This window comes from Solea solea, chromosome 17 (assembly GCF_958295425.1).
Source record: "Solea solea chromosome 17, fSolSol10.1, whole genome shotgun sequence".
Classification (NCBI taxonomy): Eukaryota; Metazoa; Chordata; class Actinopteri; order Pleuronectiformes; family Soleidae; genus Solea; species Solea solea.
This window is the reverse complement of record NC_081150.1, coordinates 23,522,863-23,545,665: the sequence shown is the minus strand read 5'-3', so window position 1 is coordinate 23,545,665 and position 22,803 is coordinate 23,522,863. Positions and strand designations below refer to the sequence as shown.

Here is a 22,803-nt window from a genome sequence, read left to right as displayed (position 1 = left end):
TATTTTGTGCGTAATGTGTGTAGATGATGACGTGTGACACTTATAGATTGTTGAAATAATCTGTAAATTCAGCTCACATGGATCAGTCATGTCTAAACATACATGTTACACCAGAAAAAAACATGCACAGGATCAACTATCAATGCACAGCCAGTTTTTTAAGCATCAATATTAATGTGAGAGCAGTCGCTGTGACCCTGACATTTAGTTCCTTTGTGTTTATCACTAATTCTAAAAAAAAACGACCAAAATAATCTATTTTTACAGATTTATACATCATAAATTGACGAGTTGATCGTGCACTTTCCTTCTTTTTCTTTTATTTATTTATTCTGAGATTTTCTTTGCGTACGTACTTTATAAATTTTGTGCGTACGCCGTCTTTTAGTATGAAAGCTGCCCACTCATTTATACATGAGGCTCCTGGTCCTGACAGTCTGGATGCTGCTCTGTGGACCTGCAGGACTTCACTGATCATCTGAGGTTAAACTTCACATGTTCTGTTCCAGCTGCTGGAGGAGAACATCATCTGCTTTGTGAAGAACGAGCTGAAGAAGATCCACAAGGTTCTGGATACAGATCACACAGAAGTCTCAGAGAGTCAGAGGGAGAATGAGGAGCAGAGGAGCAGCAGAGAGGCCTTTCTGAAGATCACAGGGGACTTCTTAAGGAGGATGAAGCAGGAGAAGCTAGCTGACAGTAAGAGGACTTTTAATGTGAAAGGAAGAACATCTTATTTTCTCAATGATCCACTCACTGATTTATTTTCTTGTGTTCTGTCAGAAATCAGAGCTCCAGCTTGTCAACGTGAACTCAAATCAAAGCTGAAGAAGAAGTTCAAGTGTTTTTTTGAGGGCGTGGCTAAAGCAGGAAACCCCACCCTTCTGAATGAGATCTTCACAGAGCTTTACATCACAGAGGGAGGGACTGGAGAGGTCAATGAAGAACATGAGGTCAGACAGATTGAAAGAGCTTCCTGGAAACCAGACAGACCAGAAACATCCATCAGACAAGAAGACATCTTTAAAGCCTCAGCTGGAAGAGACGGACCAATCAGAAGAGTGATGACAAAGGGCGTGGCTGGCATTGGGAAAACAGTGCTAACACAGAAGTTCACTCTGGACTGGGCTGAAGACAAAAGCAACCAGGACGTACAGTTCATGTTTCCCTTCACCTTCAGAGAGCTGAATGTGCTGAAAGAGAAGAAGTTCAGTTTGGTGGAACTCATCCATCACTTCTTCACTGAAACCAAAGAAGCAGGAATCTGCAGGTTTGAAGAATTTAAGGTGGTCTTCATCTTTGATGGTCTGGACGAGTGTCGACTTCCTCTGGACTTCCACAACACTGAGATCCTGACTGACGTCACAGCGTCCACCTCAGTGGACGTGCTGCTGACAAACCTCATCAGGGGGAAACTGCTTCCCTCTGCTCGCCTCTGCAGCCAATCAGATCCCTCCTGACTGTGTGGACATGGTGACAGAGGTCAGAGGGTTCACAGACCCACAGAAGGTGGACTACTTCAGGAAGAGGTTCAGAGAGGAGGAGCAGGCCAGGAGGATCATCTCCCACATCCAGACATCACGAAGCCTCCACATTATGTGCCACATCCCAGTCTTCTGCTGGATCACTGCAAAGGTTCTGGAGAACATGTTGAAAACCAGAGATGGAGGAGAACTGCCCAAGACCCTGACTGAGATGTACATCCACTTTCTGGTGGTTCAGTCCAAAGTGAAGAAGGTCAAATATGATGGAGGAGCTGAGACAGATCCACACTGGAGTCCAGAGAACAGACAGATGATTGAGTCTCTGGGGAAACTGGCTTTTGAGCAGCTGCAGAAAGGAAACCTGATCTTCTATGAATCAGACCTGACAGAGTGTGGCATCGATATCACAGCAGCTTCAGTTTACTCAGGAGTCTTCACTCAGATCTTTAAAGAGGAGAGAGGCCTGTACCAGGACAAGGTCTTCTGCTTTGTCCATCTGAGTGTTCAGGAGTTTCTGGCTGCTCTTCATGTTCATCTGACCTTCATCACCTCTGGAACAAATCTGTTGTCAGAACCAACAACGAGCCAGTTGACCAGACCGTTAAGAAAAAAACCTAAACTGAATCATCTGCACCAGAGTGCTGTGGACGAGGCCTTACTGAGTCCAAATGGACACCTGGACTTGTCCCTCCGCTTCCTCCTGGGTCTTTCACTGGAGACCAATCAGAAGCTCTTGAGAGGTCTACTGACACAAACAGGAAGTGGTTCACAGACCAATCAGGAAACAGTTGAGTACATCAAGAAGAAGCTCAGTGAGAATCTGTCAGCAGAGAGAAGCATCAACCTGTTCCACTGTCTGAATGAACTGAACCATCGTGCTCTTGTGGAGGAGATCCAAGAGTCCCTCACATCAGGACGCCTGTCCACAAAGACACTGTCTCCTGCTCAGTGGTCAGCTCTGGTCTTCATCTTACTGTCACCAGGAAAAGATCTGGAAGAGTTTGACCTGAAGAAATACTCTGCTCCAAAGGAGGCTCTTCTGAAGCTGCTGCCGGTGGTCAAAGCCTCCAACAAAGCTCTGTACGTGGATCAGTATATAAATATTAATAAGACATATTCTAAAGAGCACAAGACAAACATGTTTAACCTTTTGTTCATCACTGTTTTCTATCTTAGACTGAGTGGCTGTAACCTCTCAGAGAGAAGCTGTAAAGCTCTGTCCTCAGTCCTCAGCTCTGTGTCCTCTCGTCTGAGACACGTGGACCTGAGTAACAATGACCTGCAGGATCCAGGAGTGAAGCTGCTGTGTGATGGACTGAAGAGTCCTCACTGTTCTCTGGAGACTCTCAGGTCAGAACTCTGACTCAGACTCTTTGCTTCTTTAGGTTCTTGTTGATGAAGATGTTTTTTCTGAATCACTGAGTTCATCATATCTTCTTAACTCCAGTCTGTCAGGTTGTCTGGTCTCAAAGGAAGGATGTTCTTCTCTGACCTCAGCTCTGCACTCAAACCCCTCCCATCTGAGAGAACTGGACCTGAGTAACAACAACCTGCAGGATCCAGGAGTGAAGCTGCTGTGTGATGGACTGAAGAGTCCTCACTGTTCTCTGGAGACTCTCAGGTTGGTGCTCAGCTGATTTATATGGACAATTCTACTCTGATTATTATTATTATTATTATTTTTTTTATAATTTATTTGTTATTGTCCTTCAGAAACAGACATTCACATCCGGCAATACATACATGCATATATCTCACATCTGTTGTCTGCTCTAAATGCCTAGACAAAAAAAACAAACAATGAAAAAAGGAAAAACACACATTAGCAACTATGTACAAGTTAGATTTCCACAGTTCCTCCAGCAGACAGGGGAATCATCATCATAGTGAGACTTCTGAGAAGGTGTAATAAACTACCTAATCAAGCTTTTCCATCCAAATTCCCTCCACTTCTGTGAGCTGGTACATCTCCATTGATACCTCCAAATTGTTGTCCATTCTTCCTCAGATATATTTATCCCTCCTTCCTTCTCCCATTTTATTTTAATATATGAAGTAGAGTGAGATTTCAAATTAGACAGACCCTTATATAAGCATGACACAGTTTTATTAATAGCTGCCGAATCGTAGGCTTTTGTAAATAATTGAATTAGACATGTGTTTATCTTTGTTAGATTTTTCATCTTTGTATTGACGTAATGCCGTAACTGCAGGTATCTATAAAAGTCTTGTTTTTCTAAAACATGTGTCCTTTTAAGCATTTCAAAACTGAGTAACTTTCCATCTTTCATTACTCTACATAAGGCTGTTATACCGTTAGCTATTCAGTCCTTAAATCTAGAATCCAATTTATTAGGTCTAAAATCCGAATCATAAGCACACCATTTAAGAGCCAAAATATCATTTTCAAGTTTATGTTCTTTTATAATAATTTTCAATACTTTAAGGGTCCACGCCACCCATGGATAATCAATGTTATTTATGTGGGTTTGCAAGTTATTATCAGCTAAAATTGCCTGTATGGGGATGGAGGGCATTTTTTCCTCAATGCTTTTCCATTGAGCTGTATATGACGGGTTGCACCAGCATACCACTGCTCTCATCTGCGCTGCAAAATAATAATATCTAAAATAAGGCAAGCCCCATCCTCCCTTTTGTTTAACCAGCTGTAAGGTTTTGAGGCGAACTGCTATATACCTGGATAGCAGTTTGTCCCACTCGTTAAATTGGTTTTGGTTAATCTCTATTGGCAATGTTTGAAATAAATATAAAATTCTTGGCAATATAATAATTTTAATAGAGTCAATTCTTGAACTAAGGCTAAAGAAGGGAATTAAGTTCCATCTTGCTATATCATCCTTTATTTTTTTATGTATGGGTGAATAGTTATATTCCGATAATTTTGTAAGATCTTTTGGTAGGTTGATGCCTAAGTATTTAAAGGACTCTGTTTGCCATGTCAAGGGGTAGCTACTTTTGATTTCTCTTGGTGGGCAGTAGTTATATGAGAGTATTTGGGTTTTACTCATGTTGATTGTGTACCCAGATAATTGGCCATATTGTTCAAATGCTTGCATCAATTTAGGCAGAGAGTGAGTTGGTTGCGCAAGGTATATCAAAATATCGTCTGCATAACAGAGAGAAGAAGTGAGAAGTTTCACTGGCAAAGGGGAGTGGCCAACACAGCTGAGTAAGATTTAAACCAGACCCAAACCAGCATTTGTCAGTGTGCATTTGGACTATCTGGGTATCTCATAGGACTACTGGAATTAAGCTAAGTATCACTTCTGTGGGTCTTTCTTATTTGGTTGCTATTTCACTAATTGCTATTGTATGTAGTTGGGTTGCTTGACTTTTGTGACTTTTGACTTGTCTGTTTAATTAAGGTGAAAGTTTTGTAAAGATATTTTGTCTGCTAGGTCAAAGAGAAAGTTGTTATTGTTGCTGCTTTGACCTAGTTTCTATTGAGCCATCACCATCACCAGGTGAGAAGTTTCACTGGCAAAGGGGAGTGGCCAACACAGCTGTAACTAATCAGCCCCTAATCAGGTGTCTTTGAAAAAGCAGCACTGACTTTGAAGCGGCAGCTTCAGCGGCAGACTCTTCAGACGAAGACTCAGGAAGACAAAGACAAAGGAGTCTAAACCGGAGTCTAACGAGGCTAAGTACCTGTCTGCAAGTGTTTTCGACCTTTCACATATGTGCCTTTTTCCCATTCCTGTTCATGTTTCTTCTCATAGATACTACAAACCTCACAATCACTCACAGCATCACCGTAACCTGTCCTCACTTATCTATCCCACCCGCTCCACACACATCCAACACCTTGTCGCAGGGGGCCTGTGGAACTGCCAGTCAGCTACCCGCAAAACTGAGTTCATTTCCGGCTTTGCTACTGAGCAATGCCTGGACTTCCTTGCTCTCACTGAGACTTGGATAACACCCTCCAACACAGCCACCCCTGCAGCTCTCTCCTCCGCCCACTCCTTCTCCCACACACCCAGATCCACTGGAAGAGGTGGTGGGACAGGTCTGCTCATCAACCCCAACTGGACTTTCACTCTTTACCCACTGTCACACTTCTCTTCACAGTCGTTTGAATTTCATGCTGTAACTGTAACCCACCCAGTCAAACTAATCATTGTTGTCATCTACCGTCCACCAGGCCCATTGGGACACTTCTTGGAGGAACTAGATGTCCTCCTCTCAAACGTCCCAGAAAATGGCCCACCACTTGTTCTTCTTGGTGACTTCAACATCCAGTCAGAGAAGTCATCCGATCTACTATTTCTACTTTCGTCTCTTTCTCTCTCACTTGCTCCTTCTCCACCAACTCACAAAGCTGGCAACCACCCCAACCTCATCTTCACCAGAAACTGCTCCACCTCCGACCTCACGGTAACTCCACTTCATGTCTCTGATCATTTCTTCATTTCCTACTCTCTCCCACTCTCCCAATCTGATGATCTCGTCTCATCAGATACTGCACTTGTCCGTCGCAACATTCGCTCTCTCTCTCCCTCCTCTCTCTCCTCAACTGTTCTATCAGCACTTCCTTCAGCTGACTCCTTCTCCCTCATGCATCCCAACTCTGCCACAGACACATTCCTCTGTACTCTGTCCTCCTCTCTCGACTCTCTCTGTCCTCTTACTTCACGGGTTCGTAAGTCCTCCCCAGCCCCGTGGTTGTCGGACTCAGTGCGTACTGAGAGAGCCACGATACGGGCAGCAGAAAGGAAATGGAGGAAATCAAAACTCCCTGACGACCTGCTTTCCTATCACTCTCTTCTCTCCACCCTCACTGCCTCTATCTCTGCAGCCAAACAATCTTTCTATCAGACTAAAATTCAATCCTCTTCTCTAACCCCAAAAAACTTTTCTCGATCTTCTCTAACCTCCTTGACCCCCCCACCCCCCTCCTCCCTCCTCCCTTCTACCAATTCACTTTGTCACCTACTTCACAAAGAAAGTAGATGACATTCGCTCTTCTTTCTCAACCCCACCTCCTGATCTCACCACTCTACCAACCACAAATTCAGCTCCTTCTCTATCCTCTTTCACCCCTCTATCTCAGGATCAAGTTCTTTCCCTAATAACCTCTGCCCGCCCCACCTCCTGCCCCCTTGACCCTATCCCCTCTCACCTTCTTCAGTCAATTGCTTCTGATCTTCTTCCTTTCCTCACCCACCTCATTAACACATCTCTATCATCTGGTTGCTTTCCGGACTCTCTTAAAGAGGTCAGAGTGACCCCCCTCCTTAAAAAACCCACCCTTGACCCCTCTGAAGTAAATAACTACAGACCTGTCTCTCTTCTTCCTTTTCTCTCCAAAACTCTGGAGCGTGCTATCTTTAATCAACTCTCCTCCTACCTTCACCGGAACAACCTTCTTGATCCTCTTCAGTCTGGTTTTAAAGCAGGTCACTCGACCGAAACTGCACTCCTTGCTGTCACTGAGCAACTCCACACTGCCAGGGCTGCCTCTCTCTCCTCTGTGCTCATCCTCTTGGACCTCTCTGCAGTGTTTGACACAGTTAACTACCAGATCCTTATTTCCTCCCTTCAAGAACTAGGTGTCTCAGGATCTGCACTTACCCTACTCTCGTCCTATCTTCAAAACCGAACATACAGAGTAACCTGGAGAGGATCTGTGTCGGAACCCTGTCCTCTAGCTACTGGGGTCCCTCAGGGTTCTGTCTTGGGCCCTCTCCTCTTCTCTCTATACACCAACTCTCTTGGTTCTGTTATTCTCTCTCATGGTTTTCATCACAGCTACGCCGACGACACCCAACTCATCCTCTCTTTTCCCAGCTCCGACACAAATGTAGCAGAACGGATCTCCGCTTGTTTGACCGACATCTCTCAGTGGATGTCTGACCATCACCTGAAACTCAATCTCAACAAGACTGAGTTTCTTTTTCTCCCAGGAAAGGGCTCTCCCACCACAGACCTGACCATCACCCTCGACAACTCTGTGGTAACTCCGTCTCATACCGCAAGGAACCTGGGTGTGACCATCTCTCCCTCACTGCCAACATTGCTGCAACAGCTCGATCTTGCAGATACATGTTGCACAACATCAGAAGGATACGGCCTCTTCTAACCCAGAAGGCGGCACAGGTTCTGGTCCAGGCTCTTGTCATCTCACGCTTGGATTACTGCAATCCCTCCTGGCTGGTCTCCCTGCGTGTGCCATACGACCCCTGCAACTCATCCAGAATGCAGCAGCTCGACTGGTCTTCAACTTACCAAAATTCTCCCACACCCACACACCTCTCCTCCGCTCCCTTCACTGGCTTCCTGTAGCTGCTCGCATCCGCTTCAAGACTCTAGTGCTTGCGTTCCATGCTACAAACGGATCCGGTCCAGCCTACATCCAGGACATGATCAAAACCTACACCCCAGCTCGCCCACTTCGCTCTGCATCGGCAAACCGGCTCGCTGCCCCCTCACTGAGAGGATCGCAGAGGCATTTACAGAACTCGAGACTGTTCACTGTCCTCGCTCCCAAATGGTGGAACGAGCTCCCCATCGTCATCCGGACAGCGGAAAGCCTCCACATCTTCCGCCGCCGACTAAAAACACATTTCTTCCGACTCTACCTCGACTAAGACGATAACGGCGACGACAAAAAAAAAAAAAAAAAAAACAAACAAAAAAAAACAAAAAACTATATATCGCACTTATGACTAGCACTTCATAGTTTGATTTACTTGAAGCTCTTACTTACTTCTAGCTCTTATTTGTACCCAAATGTTTAAATGCACTTATTGTAAGTCGCTTTGGATAAAAGCGTCTGCTAAATGACATGTAATGTAATGTAATGTAACAGGCCAATTTATATTCCATCCCTTTAACAATGATTCCCTTAATATCTTCTTTTTGTCTGATGTAATGAGCTAGTGGTTCCAAATATAATGCGAAGAGTAGTGGTGACCATGCACAGCCCTGTCTGGTGCCCCTTTCTAGGGTAAAACTATTTGACAAATATCCATTGACCTTGACCCTGGCGGTAGGTTTGTCATATAGTGCCTGTAGGGTTTTAATAATTGTATCGTGGAAGCCAATTCTATGCAACACTCTGTAGAGAAAAATCCAGTTAACCGAATCAAAGGCCTTTTCAGCATCTACGCTCATCACAATTGCTTCAGTTTGATTTCTTTGTATATGATCCATAATATGTAGTGTCTTTGGTATATTGTCTTGTGTTTGGCGTTGGTGTATGAAACCTGTCTGATCATTATGTATCAGTGTCGGCAGGAATTCTTCTAATCGTTTGGCCATAACAGAAGTAAATCATTTATAGTCCACATTAAGAACAGAGATTGGCCTAAAAGAGCCACACTCCACTTTATCCTTGCCTTCTTTTGGTATGGCTGAAATTATTGCCTCCTTCCAGCTTGGTGGCGTTTGCGCATTTTTTAAAGCCCAATTCAGAGTAGGAAGTAAAACAGGTATTAGTTCTTTTTTAAATTCCTTGTACCACTCTGCCGTGTAGCCATCAGATCCTGGTGATTTGCTTAATTTAAATCTACCAATTGCAACTTTTAATTCTTCTTCAGTTATATCCGCAGTCATCATTTTATTTAGATTTTCATCGAGAGTGGGTAAATCTAGGGAATTCAGGAAGCTGTCAATTTGGGCCACACTCCCACCTGGGACTTCAGAATATAAGGTTTTGTAAAACACTTCAAAAGCTTCCTGAATTTCATTTAGTTTATTTTTTATCGCTTTTGTCCTTGGATCCCTAATTTTATGAATTGTATTTTCGGCTATCCTTTTTTTCAATTTCCATGCCAATACTTTCATAGATTTGGAGCCACTTTCGTAGTGTTTCTGTTTCAGAAACATTCAATCTTTCTCGATTTCTTGTTAGGCCAAATTATTAATTTCATTCCTGGTGTGTCTAATTTCTCTCAATGTATTCTGTGCCAAATCTAATTTATGTTTTCCTTCTAGTACCTTTAGCTTGTTTTTTAAATCCTCTAAATTTTTATTCCTATTTTTTTTCTTAAATGACGATATTGCTATAATTTTCCCTCTCAGAACAGCCTTCAGAGTATCCCATAACATGGGAGGTGAAACCTCTCCAGTATCATTGAATTCTAAGAAGAGACAAATTTCTGATTTAATTTGTGCCTTAAAAGACAGATCATTCAACAGACTGGAATTCAATTTCCATGTATTATTTTTTGATCGCAGGCCAAAATCAGCGGATAAGTATACTGGTGCATGGTCACTTAGATCTATTGTCCCGATTCCACAAGTATGTATTTTATCTTTATCCTTCCCAAATGTTATGAAATAATCTATTCTTGTATAGAGAGAGTGAGGAGCAGAGTAGTAAGTGTAATCCCTTCTGTTAGGGAAAAAATCTCGCCATATATCAATCAAGCCCACCTCCTCAAATAGTGTGTTTACTTTCTTATATAAGGACTTCCTATCCTGGGTTTTTCCACAAGATGAGTCCAACTTTGGCTGCAGATGTATATTTAGATCCCCTCCACAGATCAAGAGGCCTTCTGTTTCAGTTACCATGATATTGGTTATTTTTTGGAAGAAACTAATGTCACTCCCTGGGGGTGCATAGACATTCAGTAAGGTAATTGGATTCCCATCTATTTACCCCTTACTTAAAATAAACGTGCCCTCTTTATCACCCATTACGAATACTTTTTCAAAATGTAGCTTGTTTGAAATGAGAATAGCAACTCCTCTTCTATGCCCTGATTTGTATGAAGAAAAAAACAGATTTGTAAAGCCCCTTTTCTTTAGCTTTATATGCTCATTGTCTGTCAAATGGGTCTCTTGTAAATAAACCACATGGGCTTGTTCTGTTCTCACTTTAGATAGGATTTTACTACGTTTAACTGGATTCAACAGCCCATTGACATTAAAGGAAATGAATTTTAATTTGTCACTAGCCATACTTATTTACTTGTAAGTGTACCAACAAACTTAACAAGATGAAAATTGAAAGATCTGCTCCCTGAACAAATAACAACACCAAACATAAGCAAGAAATAGAAAAAAGGATAAACAAAAAGAGTGATCCCAAGGCTGGGGTCTCTAAGAAAAGACCCTGGCCTGAGCTAGATAAAATATCTAGCTGTGAGGGAAAGCCTCTCCCACCTGTGGGCTGAGGGCCCCCACCATGGCGCTCTAAAAAAGAAAAGAAAAGGTCTCTGTTCATTCCACAGAAAATGTGTCCTTGTATATATATTCTCATCATGTGGTGAATATAGCACGTTCTGTTTAGCTTTCCAACTCTTCAAAAATCAGTCAAAGCTTATACTTCTTCTGGAGAGGATGGGGACTGCCTTCTGAAAGCTCGCAGTTTCTCCTTGATACCCTTCTCTCGCTCCTCACCTGTCCCTGATTATTTTTTTAATTACATATGTGAATAGATTTTCTTGAACTCCTCCTCAGAATGAGTGGCTGTAACCTCTCAGAGAGAAGTTGTGAAGCTCTGTCCTCAGTCCTCAGCTCTGTGTCCTCTCGTCTGAGACACGTGGACCTGAGTAACAATGACCTGCAGGATCCAGGAGTGAAGCTGCTGTGTGATGGACTGAAGAGTCCTCACTGTTCTCTGGAGACTCTCAGGTCAGGACTCTGACTCAGACTCTTTGCTTCTTTAGGTTCTTGTTGATGAAGATGTTTTTTCTGAATCACTGAGTTCATCATATCTTCTTAACTCCAGTCTGTCAGGTTGTCTGGTCTCAGAGGAAGGATGTTCTTCTCTGACCTCAGCTCTGAACTCCAACCCCTCCCATCTGAGAGAACTGGACCTGAGCTACAATCATCCAGGAGACTCAGGAGAGAAGCTGCTGTGTGCTGGACTGAAGAGTCCTCATGCGAGACTGGACACTCTCAGGTATTCTCCTCTTCCTCCTCCTCTTCCTCTTCATGTTCATCAGCAGTATTCAAACTTGTCAGCAGGTTCAGGTTGAAGATGTCCTGTTATTATGTTTTCCTCTGTCAGTGAGTATAACCAAACATTAGTGACACTTTTTAAACACCTCGTGAGAACGAGGATCAAACAACCGTAATTCAAATACAAAGTTTATGGTTTTTAGACCCACAATACTGCGATTTGAAACATTGTAAAAAATACAAATGAAATCCCTCTATTTTATCTATTTTCTTTGTTTACTTGGTTTGTGCTGGGCCAACTTGTTGCTGGTTTACTCGTGGTGGGTTTCAAATGTATAAACAGAAGTTGTCTTCTGTGTTGTCCACGTGGTGGCGCTGTTGAGTAAATGCGTAGCCTCCTGAAACTGTGGTCTCTGGTTCTACAGACACCGGCCGTTTCTCAATATCCATACTTGTGCGTACTTGTGCGTACTTGCGTACTCCGGTACTGTTCAAGTGCTGTTCCAATTCTCAAGTAAGCAAACAGCGAGGACCCGGAAGTATTCTCGCTCCGCCCATTTTTACCAGGTATGCATCGGAGGTGACTTGAGCGTACTTGGGATGGCCATGTATCCCAGAATACTGAAGTATATGTACTAAGAAGAACACACAGCTAAAGTTTAATACTTAAATGTATTGATGATTGACATTAATAAGTAAACATGAGACAAGAGGGTCTCTTGGACACATGACAAGTCAGACCATACGTTTTACAATAGGCATCCTGTACAGGACAGGAAACTTGAGGGTCTGTTTTGAATATGGTTAGTTAGGAAATATAGATGTCTCTTGTTTGACTAAATGGTGATATTGTCCAATTTAAAGATCATGGGACAGTATGGTATATCCAGACCCAACTTGTTTTTCAAGTTGTTGCATTATGGAAACAGGAGAAAGGCGGGGGTCCAAACATGTGATGCCTGCAAATAAGAATGCTAGAAAATCTATATAAGGATAGTTTTGCTTTTCTGAGGCAGAATTGTTCGGAGATTCGGCAAGAACACATTCTCCCTAGCTGCTGCAGAGCTTGGTTCTGACGCCTGACTTGTGACTAAATAAAATCCCTTTGTTCGGTACAAGTCCTGTGTCAGTGGGGTCTTCTCCTGCATCATCAACTCATCACCTATCGTTCATAAGAAGAAGGAAGCCTGACAAAAACGACATTACATTTGGGCGGAGCATAGCAGCAGATAATAGAAATAGAAATCTGAAATAAATATTTTTCTTTGTCCCAGAACAAAGTTTTAACATCATTTGAGGCGAGAAATTAGTCATTTAGAAATCAAACATGTGGTTTGTGTATGAAGATATGACGTATTTATAGTTTGGCAGCGACGTTTGTCGGAGGTGATAAGCTCCGCCTCTGCGGACGCTCGGCGCTCACTGTGCCCGGCACAGAGCAGCGTGACCTCGGCCTGTCCTGATGAAATGATCCGCTGGCTCAGACGTCGCTGCCTTAGATGCTCGGTGTGATCCATAGATTTGTTGTTGACGTGTTATTTTGTTTTTAATGGAAACGTTTTGACCTGACAGTTTAAAAGTTTGTATATTGTTAATGTTTTTTTTATTTTAACTTTGAATGTTAGATTTATATTAAAGTCGCACGGTCTTAGTATCTGTATTTAAATATAATATGTAAATATTAGATATGTAGAGTAGTATATATTTGTACAAGTCATATATATATATATACTACTCTACAATGCTGTATTATATATATATTCCACATTGTATAATTTGTATTGTATATTTTAATAGAAATAAATTAATAAATGAAGTTAAATATTTAAAATGTAAAAATAATAACAACATATTTATGCATTTATTAAAAGTATTTCATATGTTCATTTATCAACACCGTAGGTGGCGCTAATGAGGCTGCAGCACTACAGCAGAACTACAGCAGAACAATACATACATACTTGCATACTTGAGTATTGAGAAACAGCCACCGTCTTCTCTTTGAAACACACCTGTCCTTGTAGTTCATCATTGTGTCCACCAGAGTGCGTCATTAAGACAACAGTTTGGACTCATGTTGGACAGAAACTCATTCAGACTGTTTCTTCCTCCAGGATGGACCATGCTGGAGAGCAGTGGTTAAAACCTGGTCTCAGGAAGTGTAAGTATGGATTTACAGGAAATAACAACATATCAGCTGATCATCAATAAACTGCAGCTGTGTCTCGTTGTCTTCATCAGATTCATGTAAACTGGAACTGGACACAAACACAATGAGCAGAGAACTCAAACTGTCTGACGACAACAGGAAAGTGACCCATGTGACAGAATATCAGTCGTATCCTGATCATCCAGACAGATTTGAGTTCTGGTCGCTGTTACTGGGAGGTCGAGTGGAGAGGAGATGTTTATATATCACTGAGTTATAGAGGAATCAAGAGGAAAGGCAACAGTTTTGACTGTTGGTTTGGACATAACGATCAGTCCTGGAGTCTGTTCTGCTCTGATGATCTTGGTAACTCTGTCTTTCACTGTGGGACACAAACACCCATCATGTCCTCTGTCTCTCACAGAGTATCAGTGTATGTGGACTGTCCTGCTGGGACTCTGTCCTTCTACAGCGTCTCCTCTGACTCACTGATCCACCTCCACACCTTCAGGACCACATTCACTGAACCGGTTTATCCTGGGTTCTGGGTCTGTCCTGGTTCCGCAGTGTCTCTGTGTCCTCTGTAGGACATGAAGAGACAGCAGCTTCAGTGGTGGACGAGGTCAAAGCTCGTCTCAGTCATTCTTTGTTGAAACCATCAATAAATAAAGACTTAAAAAATCAACATGTCTGTCATTAACTGAGCCGCCGTCCTGCGCTGTGAGCGCCCCCTGCTGCTGAGAACCAGCCTGAAACACACAGGTTCACACACACTGAGATAAAAATAACAAAAAGTGAATGTTTGAAAGTGAAATTAAAAGATACAGAAAGTAAAATCAATTAAAAATGAATATATGCTTTATATAAAATAAAAAGAAAGAAGTCAAAATAATATAAAATAAAATTCAAGGTTTTCAATCCAATAGAAAACAAAGTAAATAAAGATGTTAAGAGTTTGACTCTTTGTCTGAAGAACATCATCTTCTCACTGACGAGCCTTTCTGTCCCAGCATGCACTGCTTCTCCTCCTCCTCCTCTTCATGCTGCCTGACAACAGCGCCCCCTGCTGCGTGTGAGCCGAACAACACTCAGAGTTACGCACACACACACACACATGGAAAATGAAACACACATGAGCAGATTATGCCATGAATGAGGAAGTGTGGTTTCTGCTGTGATGCAGGTGAAACTGAGTGTGCGTGACCTCAGGATGACCTCTGTCCTCCTGCTGCTCTGTGAACGACAGCGAAGAACGTGTCCACAGTGACAGGAAACTCATGACACTCAGAGGGTTTTTGCACTTTCCAAACATCATCAGTGTCTGTGGTTTCTGTTTCTGTGGCTTAATGAAGAATGACATTTTCAACATCAATAAAAACCACATCATATCACTTTAATCTACTTTGTTGTGTTGATGATAGAGATGTTCCGATACCATTTTTTCCCTCCCGATACCGATTCCGATACTTGTGCTGTGGGTATCGGCCGATACCGAGTACCGATACCGATACCAGTGTGTTATAAAAAAATATATATCATACTACGCCTGCATGACTGTGATATGATTATCATCACCAAATCCTTTACCGTATCAGTCACGGGTGTCAGACAGTGGAATAATCTGGATGAGGAGATGAAAAAATCAGCAAAACGGAGTGTATTTAAAAAGAAGTATGTAGAGATGATCATTAATCGATACAGAATGACCCAGGAGGAAAGTATGACAAAGGTCAGAGACAGAAATCTGTAGACACCGTGAGGATACGGCAGTGGAAGCAAATGTAACCAAACAACAGCTGACATACATGGAGTCTGATTGACTGTCTAGAGCTAGCCTGCATCTCTGAGTGCTACCTGATGCTGAAACATGTTTTTGTCAAAATGTCATAAGAAAAAGAAAAATTATGTAATGTATGATGAAAATATGTATTCTGTGGGTAATTGGGACGGGACTAGATAAACTTTTGCTTCTCCGGCTTTCCCTTTTGGTTATGTGTATTGTTTAAACTACACTAAGATGATGTGTGATGATGAGTGATCTAACTGACATGACCGAAATAAACATACATACATATACATATATATATATATATATATATAAATAAATAAATAAATCATTGGTGGTAAGGTTTGGCTCAGGTTAAACCCTCTGTAAAACATGAACGAATACAGCAAATGGACATCATTTATTTTTACCAGTGATATGTTATTTCGTTTTTCAGCTTGTACGTTTGTTTTCACTCTGGTCCAAACACCGCGGCACTGGCAGAGCTTCATGTTTCCATGACGACTGACCAGGAAAGGACGTGCGTGACATCATTTTTACTCGACTCCAGATTGTTAAAATGAGTCTCTGAAGTAAAGCTAAACTTTAAAAACAGAGGCATACATACGCAGGACACAGGTACGCTGGTTAGTTGTAGCGCTGCTCTTTTCGTTTAATAAACGGGCCGCTCCAGTTTGACTGTAGACGCGCTAACGGAGCTAACGGAGCTAACAACGCTAACGGAGCTAACTGGTAAATACTGCCAAACCGCCGACATGATGAGCTAACGTTAGCTCCTTGTCTACAGGTGTCGGGTGATCCGTTCTTCTTCACGCCTCTAAAACAGCACAGCGCAACTGTTTCAAGAGCGGCGAAGAAGAACTGCGTCAGAGCTAACGGAGCTCTATTAAATAACGTGGTATCGGATCGGTGCATGGACTCCAGTACTCGCCGATACCGATACCCACATTTTCGGCAGTATCGGAGGCATTTCCGATACCGGTATCGGAATCGGAACAACTCTAGTTGATGACGAGGTACTGACACCTAATACAATCTATGTCAGATTAAGTCTACGCTCTTTTAGGTCATAGATTAACAGCTCCATCCACTCACTCTCCCACACCAAAGCCCATAGAGAAAACCAGTGATTTTAGCTGCGGGGACACAGGAGCTGCTGGTCCTCTGCTGCCTCGTGTGGTCACTTTGTGTCACTGACGTCAATCTGAACAAAGGATTTCAAACACTGAAGTGACAAAATAAGACATTTGAACTTAGTGATGGAGGCAGCAGTGTGTGTGTGTGTGAGTGAGTGAGTGAGTGAGTGAGTGAGTGAGTGAGTGAGTGAGTGTGTGTGTGTGTGTGTGTGTGTGTGTGTGTGAGAGTGTGTGTGTGCGTGTGTGTGTGTGTCTGTGTGTGTGTGTGTGTGTGTGTGTGTGTGTGTGTTGTGCGGGGACCGTCGGCTCTGACCAGCGGCTCCGCTGCAGCGCCAGCGGCAGCAGCGTCAGGCCGGTGGTCACCTGCTCTTCTCGGGCATGAGCGGACCAAGTGTCCCTCTGCTCCGCAACCGAAACATTTGAGCGAGTCTGACGTGACATGAACTGTGTAATCATAATCATCTACCCTGAACTTCAGAGCCAGATTTAACTCGGATCTGTTGTCCTTGAGTATCATAAACACCTGTCTCCTGAAAGACACGACGTGCTTCAGGAGAGCAGATTTACAGCCCAGCGGAATCATCTTTATCGCGGACACGAGTTTCCAGTGCCGCCACAGTTCCTTCATTAGAGACTCGTTGCTCAAAAACGGCGGTGCGTTTGAAATAATAATCTTACCAGAGGTAACACCTGCACCAAAGAGCCGTCCACCACCACGCCGCTCTCAACCAGTTCATTAACTTTTTCAGTGCTGTCCAAAAAAATTACGACAGCACTGTTCATTCTCGAGGCCGACTTGACTCTGCCGTAGCCCACGACTGCACCCACAGCCAGGCCACACGCCTCCACTGACACGCCGACATCCGGACACAGTCTAACGGCGTGTCGGCGAGTCAGTTTCTCCAGCCCGGAGACCACAGGTGCTGCCATTTACCTGCCCGGCTGCAGCGCCGGCGGCAGCTACCGTCAAACACAAATAACTTTAAAACTATAAACTATTAACAACTCAAAATCAGTGGTCACAAAAGAAAAAATAAATATCAACAAAAAACCACCAAGCAGCAAAAAGAAGAGGATAGAATAAGTCAGAAAAGTTTGAAAAAACACTCACCCTGACCACGCTCTCAGCCACGCTCACTCCCAACATTCACTCAGAGAGAGAGAGAGAGAGAGAGAGAGAGTGGAGGTACCATGTAGGAGGAGTCGGGCAACCCATCCATTTCTCACCTGACACAAAAGCCTTCTACCTGCCACCTAGACGATGGTGTGTGGTCCACTGGCAAAGTAGCAACAGCACATGATATTAGTACAGTATGAAGCACATTATGTGAACTGTTGGGTTTCTCTGCTCTCCATAATTTATTATTATCGTTATTATTATTAGTTCATTTTTATATTTGATTTGTTTTAGTTATTTTCTACAGGACTTTGTTTCAGCTGTTGTATTTTAAAGTGCTTTATAAATAATGTTGGATTCGACATCATCACCCCTTCATGTGATGTAGTCCTTAGTAATGAATATCAATAAGGGCCAACTCCTAATCAAATTGAAGATGTCCACTGTTTAATGAACAGAGTTTAATGAAGACACGACGTGCTTCAGGAGAGCAGATTTACAGCCCAGCGGAATCATCTTTATCGCGGACACGAGTTTCCAGTGCCGCCACAGTTCCTTCATTAGAGACTCGTTGCTCAAAAACGGCGGTGCGTTTGAAATAATAATCTTACCAGAGGTAACACCTGCACCAAAGAGCCGTCCACCACCACGCCGCTCTCAACCAGTTCATTAACTTTTTCAGTGCTGTCCAAAAAAATTACGACAGCACTGTTCATTCTCGAGGCCGACTTGACTCTGCCGTAGCCCACGACTGCACCCACAGCCAGGCCACACGCCTCCACTGACACGCCGACATCCGGACACAGTCTAACGGCGTGTCGGCGAGTCAGTTTCTCCAGCCCGGAGACCACAGGTGCTGCCATTTACCTGCCCGGCTGCAGCGCCGGCGGCAGCTACCGTCAAACACAAATAACTTTAAAACTATAAACTATTAACAACTCAAAATCAGTGGTCACAAAAGAAAAAATAAATATCAACAAAAAACCACCAAGCAGCAAAAAGAAGAGGATAGAATAAGTCAGAAAAGTTTGAAAAAACACTCACCCTGACCACGCTCTCAGCCACGCTCACTCCCAACATTCACTCAGAGAGAGAGAGAGAGAGAGAGAGAGAGTGGAGGTACCATGTAGGAGGAGTCGGGCAACCCATCCATTTCTCACCTGACACAAAAGCCTTCTACCTGCCACCTAGACGATGGTGTGTGGTCCACTGGCAAAGTAGCAACAGCACATGATATTAGTACAGTATGAAGCACATTATGTGAACTGTTGGGTTTCTCTGCTCTCCATAATTTATTATTATCGTTATTATTATTAGTTCATTTTTATATTTGATTTGTTTTAGTTATTTTCTACAGGACTTTGTTTCAGCTGTTGTATTTTAAAGTGCTTTATAAATAATGTTGGATTCGACATCATCACCCCTTCATGTGATGTAGTCCTTAGTAATGAATATCAATAAGGGCCAACTCCTAATCAAATTGAAGATGTCCACTGTTTAATGAACAGAGTTAAAGCCAGAATTAAAGCCAACAGTGAAAATAAACAATACAACATCAGAACCAGCCTTTTCATTTGTCATCACCTTACAAATTACGCTGGACTTTCTTTTTGTAGGCTGTGATGCGGTTATACACATAATATTCCAACGTTTGCCAGTCACGGTTCTTAAGAGCTGCAGGCTCCGCCCTTAAACATTTCTCACAGTCATTCTTTGTTGGTACAATGCAAGAAGTGATAAACTGCTTCATGTTCCTTTCAACAGCTTTTACCTCTTCCTCCTGCCATGTTCTTTTTTGAGTAGATTTACCTGTAAGTGGGCAGAAAAAAAAGATGTAAACACAAATAGACCTTATACCTATGCAGCACATTTCTTGTTTTTTGCCACCATACAAAACACTGAACATGGGTGCATTCACCATTTCACACACATTCATACACAGGTAGCTGATACCACCTTCTCATCAGGAGCAATAGCCATTCACACACTGAAGGGAGAGTCATTAGGAGCAATTTGGGGTTTAGTCTCTGGATCAAGGACAACTTCACTGCAGGGTTGAACTGCGCTATGTTAGAATGAAAAAGATAAAAAAAAGAAAGAATAATCACCTTTGACAGACGTCACAGCTCTGAGTCCGTCATCCTTTCCTGATGGTGGCTTGCTTCTCTTGCTTGTTGATGGGACTTTATTCCTCGCCTCTGATGACGACTCCAACAAAAAGTAAATAATATATTCATCAGGTATACAGATAGAGGGAGATGCATGAAAAGCAGATGCCTCTGTGCAGCATGACTTATTGAATGCTTGATGAGGGTTAAAAATGTGAACTTAAATTCATCTATTGAAGAGCTGTAGTTCTGCAATGTCATTACATGTACATTTTAACACAATATAAATGATGATAATGTTTGATGTTCTTTGTATCTTAACAGTTATATTTCATCCTTCTTAGTGAGGCTTTTGAATTACATTGAATCTGTTTCATGAAACAAAGCTAGTGAAGTAAGCAGGTAACAAAATGTCAGCACTTAGTATTAGTATCAGCACCACTGTTTCTGTCCAATTCTTCTTACTATCCATTCATCCAATCTGTAATTTATTCAGGTTCACAGGCGCTGTGACCAAGGCCATATTTAGGTTTATGTGAATTGGGCTACTGTGTCTGCAATATTGTCTCTTGCTGAACACCCTGTTGCCATTCCTCTTTTAGTTTTTTTGTCACTGTAGAGCTGAAGAACTACATAGGCCTGTCTTCAGGAGGGGGCAGTAGAAGCTAGAGCCAATTCTATTTATCTTAAAATGCAGCTATATGTGAGTTGGGCAGCTGTGTTCTGATGAAGAGAAGGACATGTTTAAGATGTTTATCTGTTACTACAAAAAACCTTCAACAGGTGTCACAGCTCCAACGCTGTCATCCTCTGCTGATGATAGTTTGTGTCTCTTGTGTAGTGGTGGGATGTCATTTTCCTCTGTAGGTGGAAGAGTCTCTTCTGCCAAAGACTCTAGGAAAAAAGTACATGACATATTGAATAAACATATTCCATATGTATGTCAGTATACATATGTGTACAAAAGACAGCTGACAACTATTAGCATCAGAATTTGTAAATACAGAACATATTTAAGTTCTGCTTAATATCTTCAAACTGCTGTATGCACAGCTGGTTGAAGTGTGAAGTGAGTCGTTATGTCGTCTTCCAAAATAAATGCACATCGAAAATGGTGGGTTAGGGTCTCATAGTAGAGCTGAAACAATTAATTGATTACTAAATTAATCGAAAACTATTTTGATAATCAATTAATTGGTTTGAAGCTTTTTTCATGATTAAAACAAGATTTCCAATTGTTTAAACTTCTCTAATGTGAGTATTTTCTTAATTTCTTTGCTCTGGATAACAAAGAATCATTAAAAGTGTATCATTTTGGTTTGTTGACATTTGAGAACATCATCATTTCCAAGTTTGATAAACACCAATCAACATTTTTTAATTTTTCTAATATATTCTAATATTTTATGGACCAAACGATTAATCGAGATGAATCGATTATAAAAATAGTCGTTACAGCTCTATCTCATGCTGCTCTGACCAGAGTAACCAACTAAAGGTAAAGGTTCTGGACAGAAGCTTTAACTTGAGATTTATGAATGCATACCTTGAGATGAATAGTGTCCTTCTCTGGTCTCATCCGTCTCATCGGTCTCATCATGACAAAGAACTGTGTCTGTGGGAGACACAAAAAGAAGAGTTTAATGTCAGCAAACTAAAATAAAATCATGGTGGACAAAAGAAAAACGACAACACACCATCTGGACCTATGGTGATTTCATCCAGGTTCTTGCCATGGAACTCGGCCAGTCTTCCTTGCTCGAGGGCCATTAGAAGTTTGCTGACCTTGGCAAGCTGCAGTGTTTTCTCAGGTAGTCGATAGAACTCACGATGGACTCTAATGTCATGCCCAAGAAAGTTGGCCAACTGGTCCATCTCTGTGTCTGTCATGTTGAGGACTGTTGAGAGTGTTGCAGCATGTTTCCGTAGCCTGGTGGAAGTCAGTGCCTTGGGACACGTTGCACCACATGCTCCTGAAAAAGCACGAAGACAATCTGAGCCACGGAAATGCGTTTTAGCTGCTGGTCTTGCAAACATGTAGCCATTCTCTTCGAGAACCCCGCATGCCTTTCTCTCTAAAACCAGGAGTTCCAATGCATTCACCATTTTCTGAGTCACGAGAATTGGAACCGGTCTACCTCTTTTCCCTCTGATCACAATCCTTGTGAAATGTCTGCAGAGTGTTTTCTCTACTTCAGAGAGTGCCCAGTCCAAATCCTGGTGAGGAGCGGACTTGTCCCTTGACAAAAACGCAGACAAGGGCATGCTTGCCACCGCTCCTTCCCTGCGACGGTTAAAGAGGATGATCTGTGCTAAGCACACCTTTGCCAGGTCTATCCAAGTGTTAGTGGAAGGACTGTCAGAGAGTTCACTGATGCACTCATCTTGCTTTTGATTGAGAAACTTATGCAGTTTCTGAACATCTTCCGTAAACGGCATCAGAGTCGGCACGTTCCACTTTGCTTCATTGATGTTACGCAGTGCTGTCGAAGAAATCATTTCATTCCATCTGTGATTGTGGACTTCCTGAAATTCAGTGGCATTTTTCACAAGCTCAGCGTTGTCCATTATCAAGCCCTGAGCTTTTAGGAGTTTGCTGGCTTTAACCAATGTATGGCCAAGTTTATAGGCAAGTGATGGAATCGCAAATTTGTTGGAATCACTGTCATAGCCACACGTCACCTTGACAGCTTTGATCACCTGCAAGTAATTCTTTGGAATTATGAAATCTTCCATTGTTTTTAAGGAGGTAACTCTTCTTGCATTATGAATCAGTCTTCCTATTTCTCGGATCTTTTCACGCACACACTGTTGATTCTTGGCCGACATCCCAACCTTGTTCAATAGGTGCTGTCCAACTTGGATGATGACATTATCATTTTTCACAACATCAGTGATCGGATCAGGAATCACGGCACTGATGACTCCCCACATCTGTTTACCGATGTGCGAAGGCACAGGTTGCATGAATGTGCACATGGACTGAACACGATTCTTTCCTGGTTTGACAGGTACGGATGCAGGCTGAAGTTTGCAACTTCACATGTGTCGCCACAGGACTTTTCGTGTAAAAAGTGCTTGGCAGTATGCACAGTGCATGAAATCCTTCCCCTGTGCATCTTTAGTTGGGCGTTTAAATGGAACCAACTC

General features: G+C 42.5%; 1 protein-coding gene and 1 pseudogene across 2 annotated transcripts; one reads left to right on the top strand and one right to left on the bottom strand.

Annotated features, from left to right (window-relative positions):
- Window positions 1–1,459: 1,459 nt before the first annotated feature.
- Window positions 1,460–14,125, top strand: LOC131443320 (NACHT, LRR and PYD domains-containing protein 12-like; annotated as a pseudogene).
- A 4,819-nt stretch (window positions 14,126–18,944) lies between these two features.
- On the bottom strand, window positions 18,945–21,944 carry LOC131443414 (uncharacterized). Of its 2 annotated transcripts, XM_058613030.1 has the most exons (5): window positions 21,351–21,944; window positions 21,200–21,268; window positions 20,428–20,547; window positions 19,654–19,743; window positions 18,945–19,354 (listed from the first exon to the last, which is right to left on the bottom strand). In XM_058613030.1, the coding sequence occupies exons 1-5, from the start codon at window positions 21,916–21,918 to the stop codon at window positions 19,131–19,133; spliced, it is 1,071 nt and encodes a 356-aa protein (XP_058469013.1). In that variant the 5' UTR covers window positions 21,919–21,944; the 3' UTR covers window positions 18,945–19,130. The 2 variants fall into 2 exon arrangements, with proteins under 2 accessions (XP_058469013.1, XP_058469015.1); XM_058613032.1 differs by lacking the exon at window positions 19,654–19,743.
- Between the last annotated feature and the right edge of the window lie 859 nt (window positions 21,945–22,803).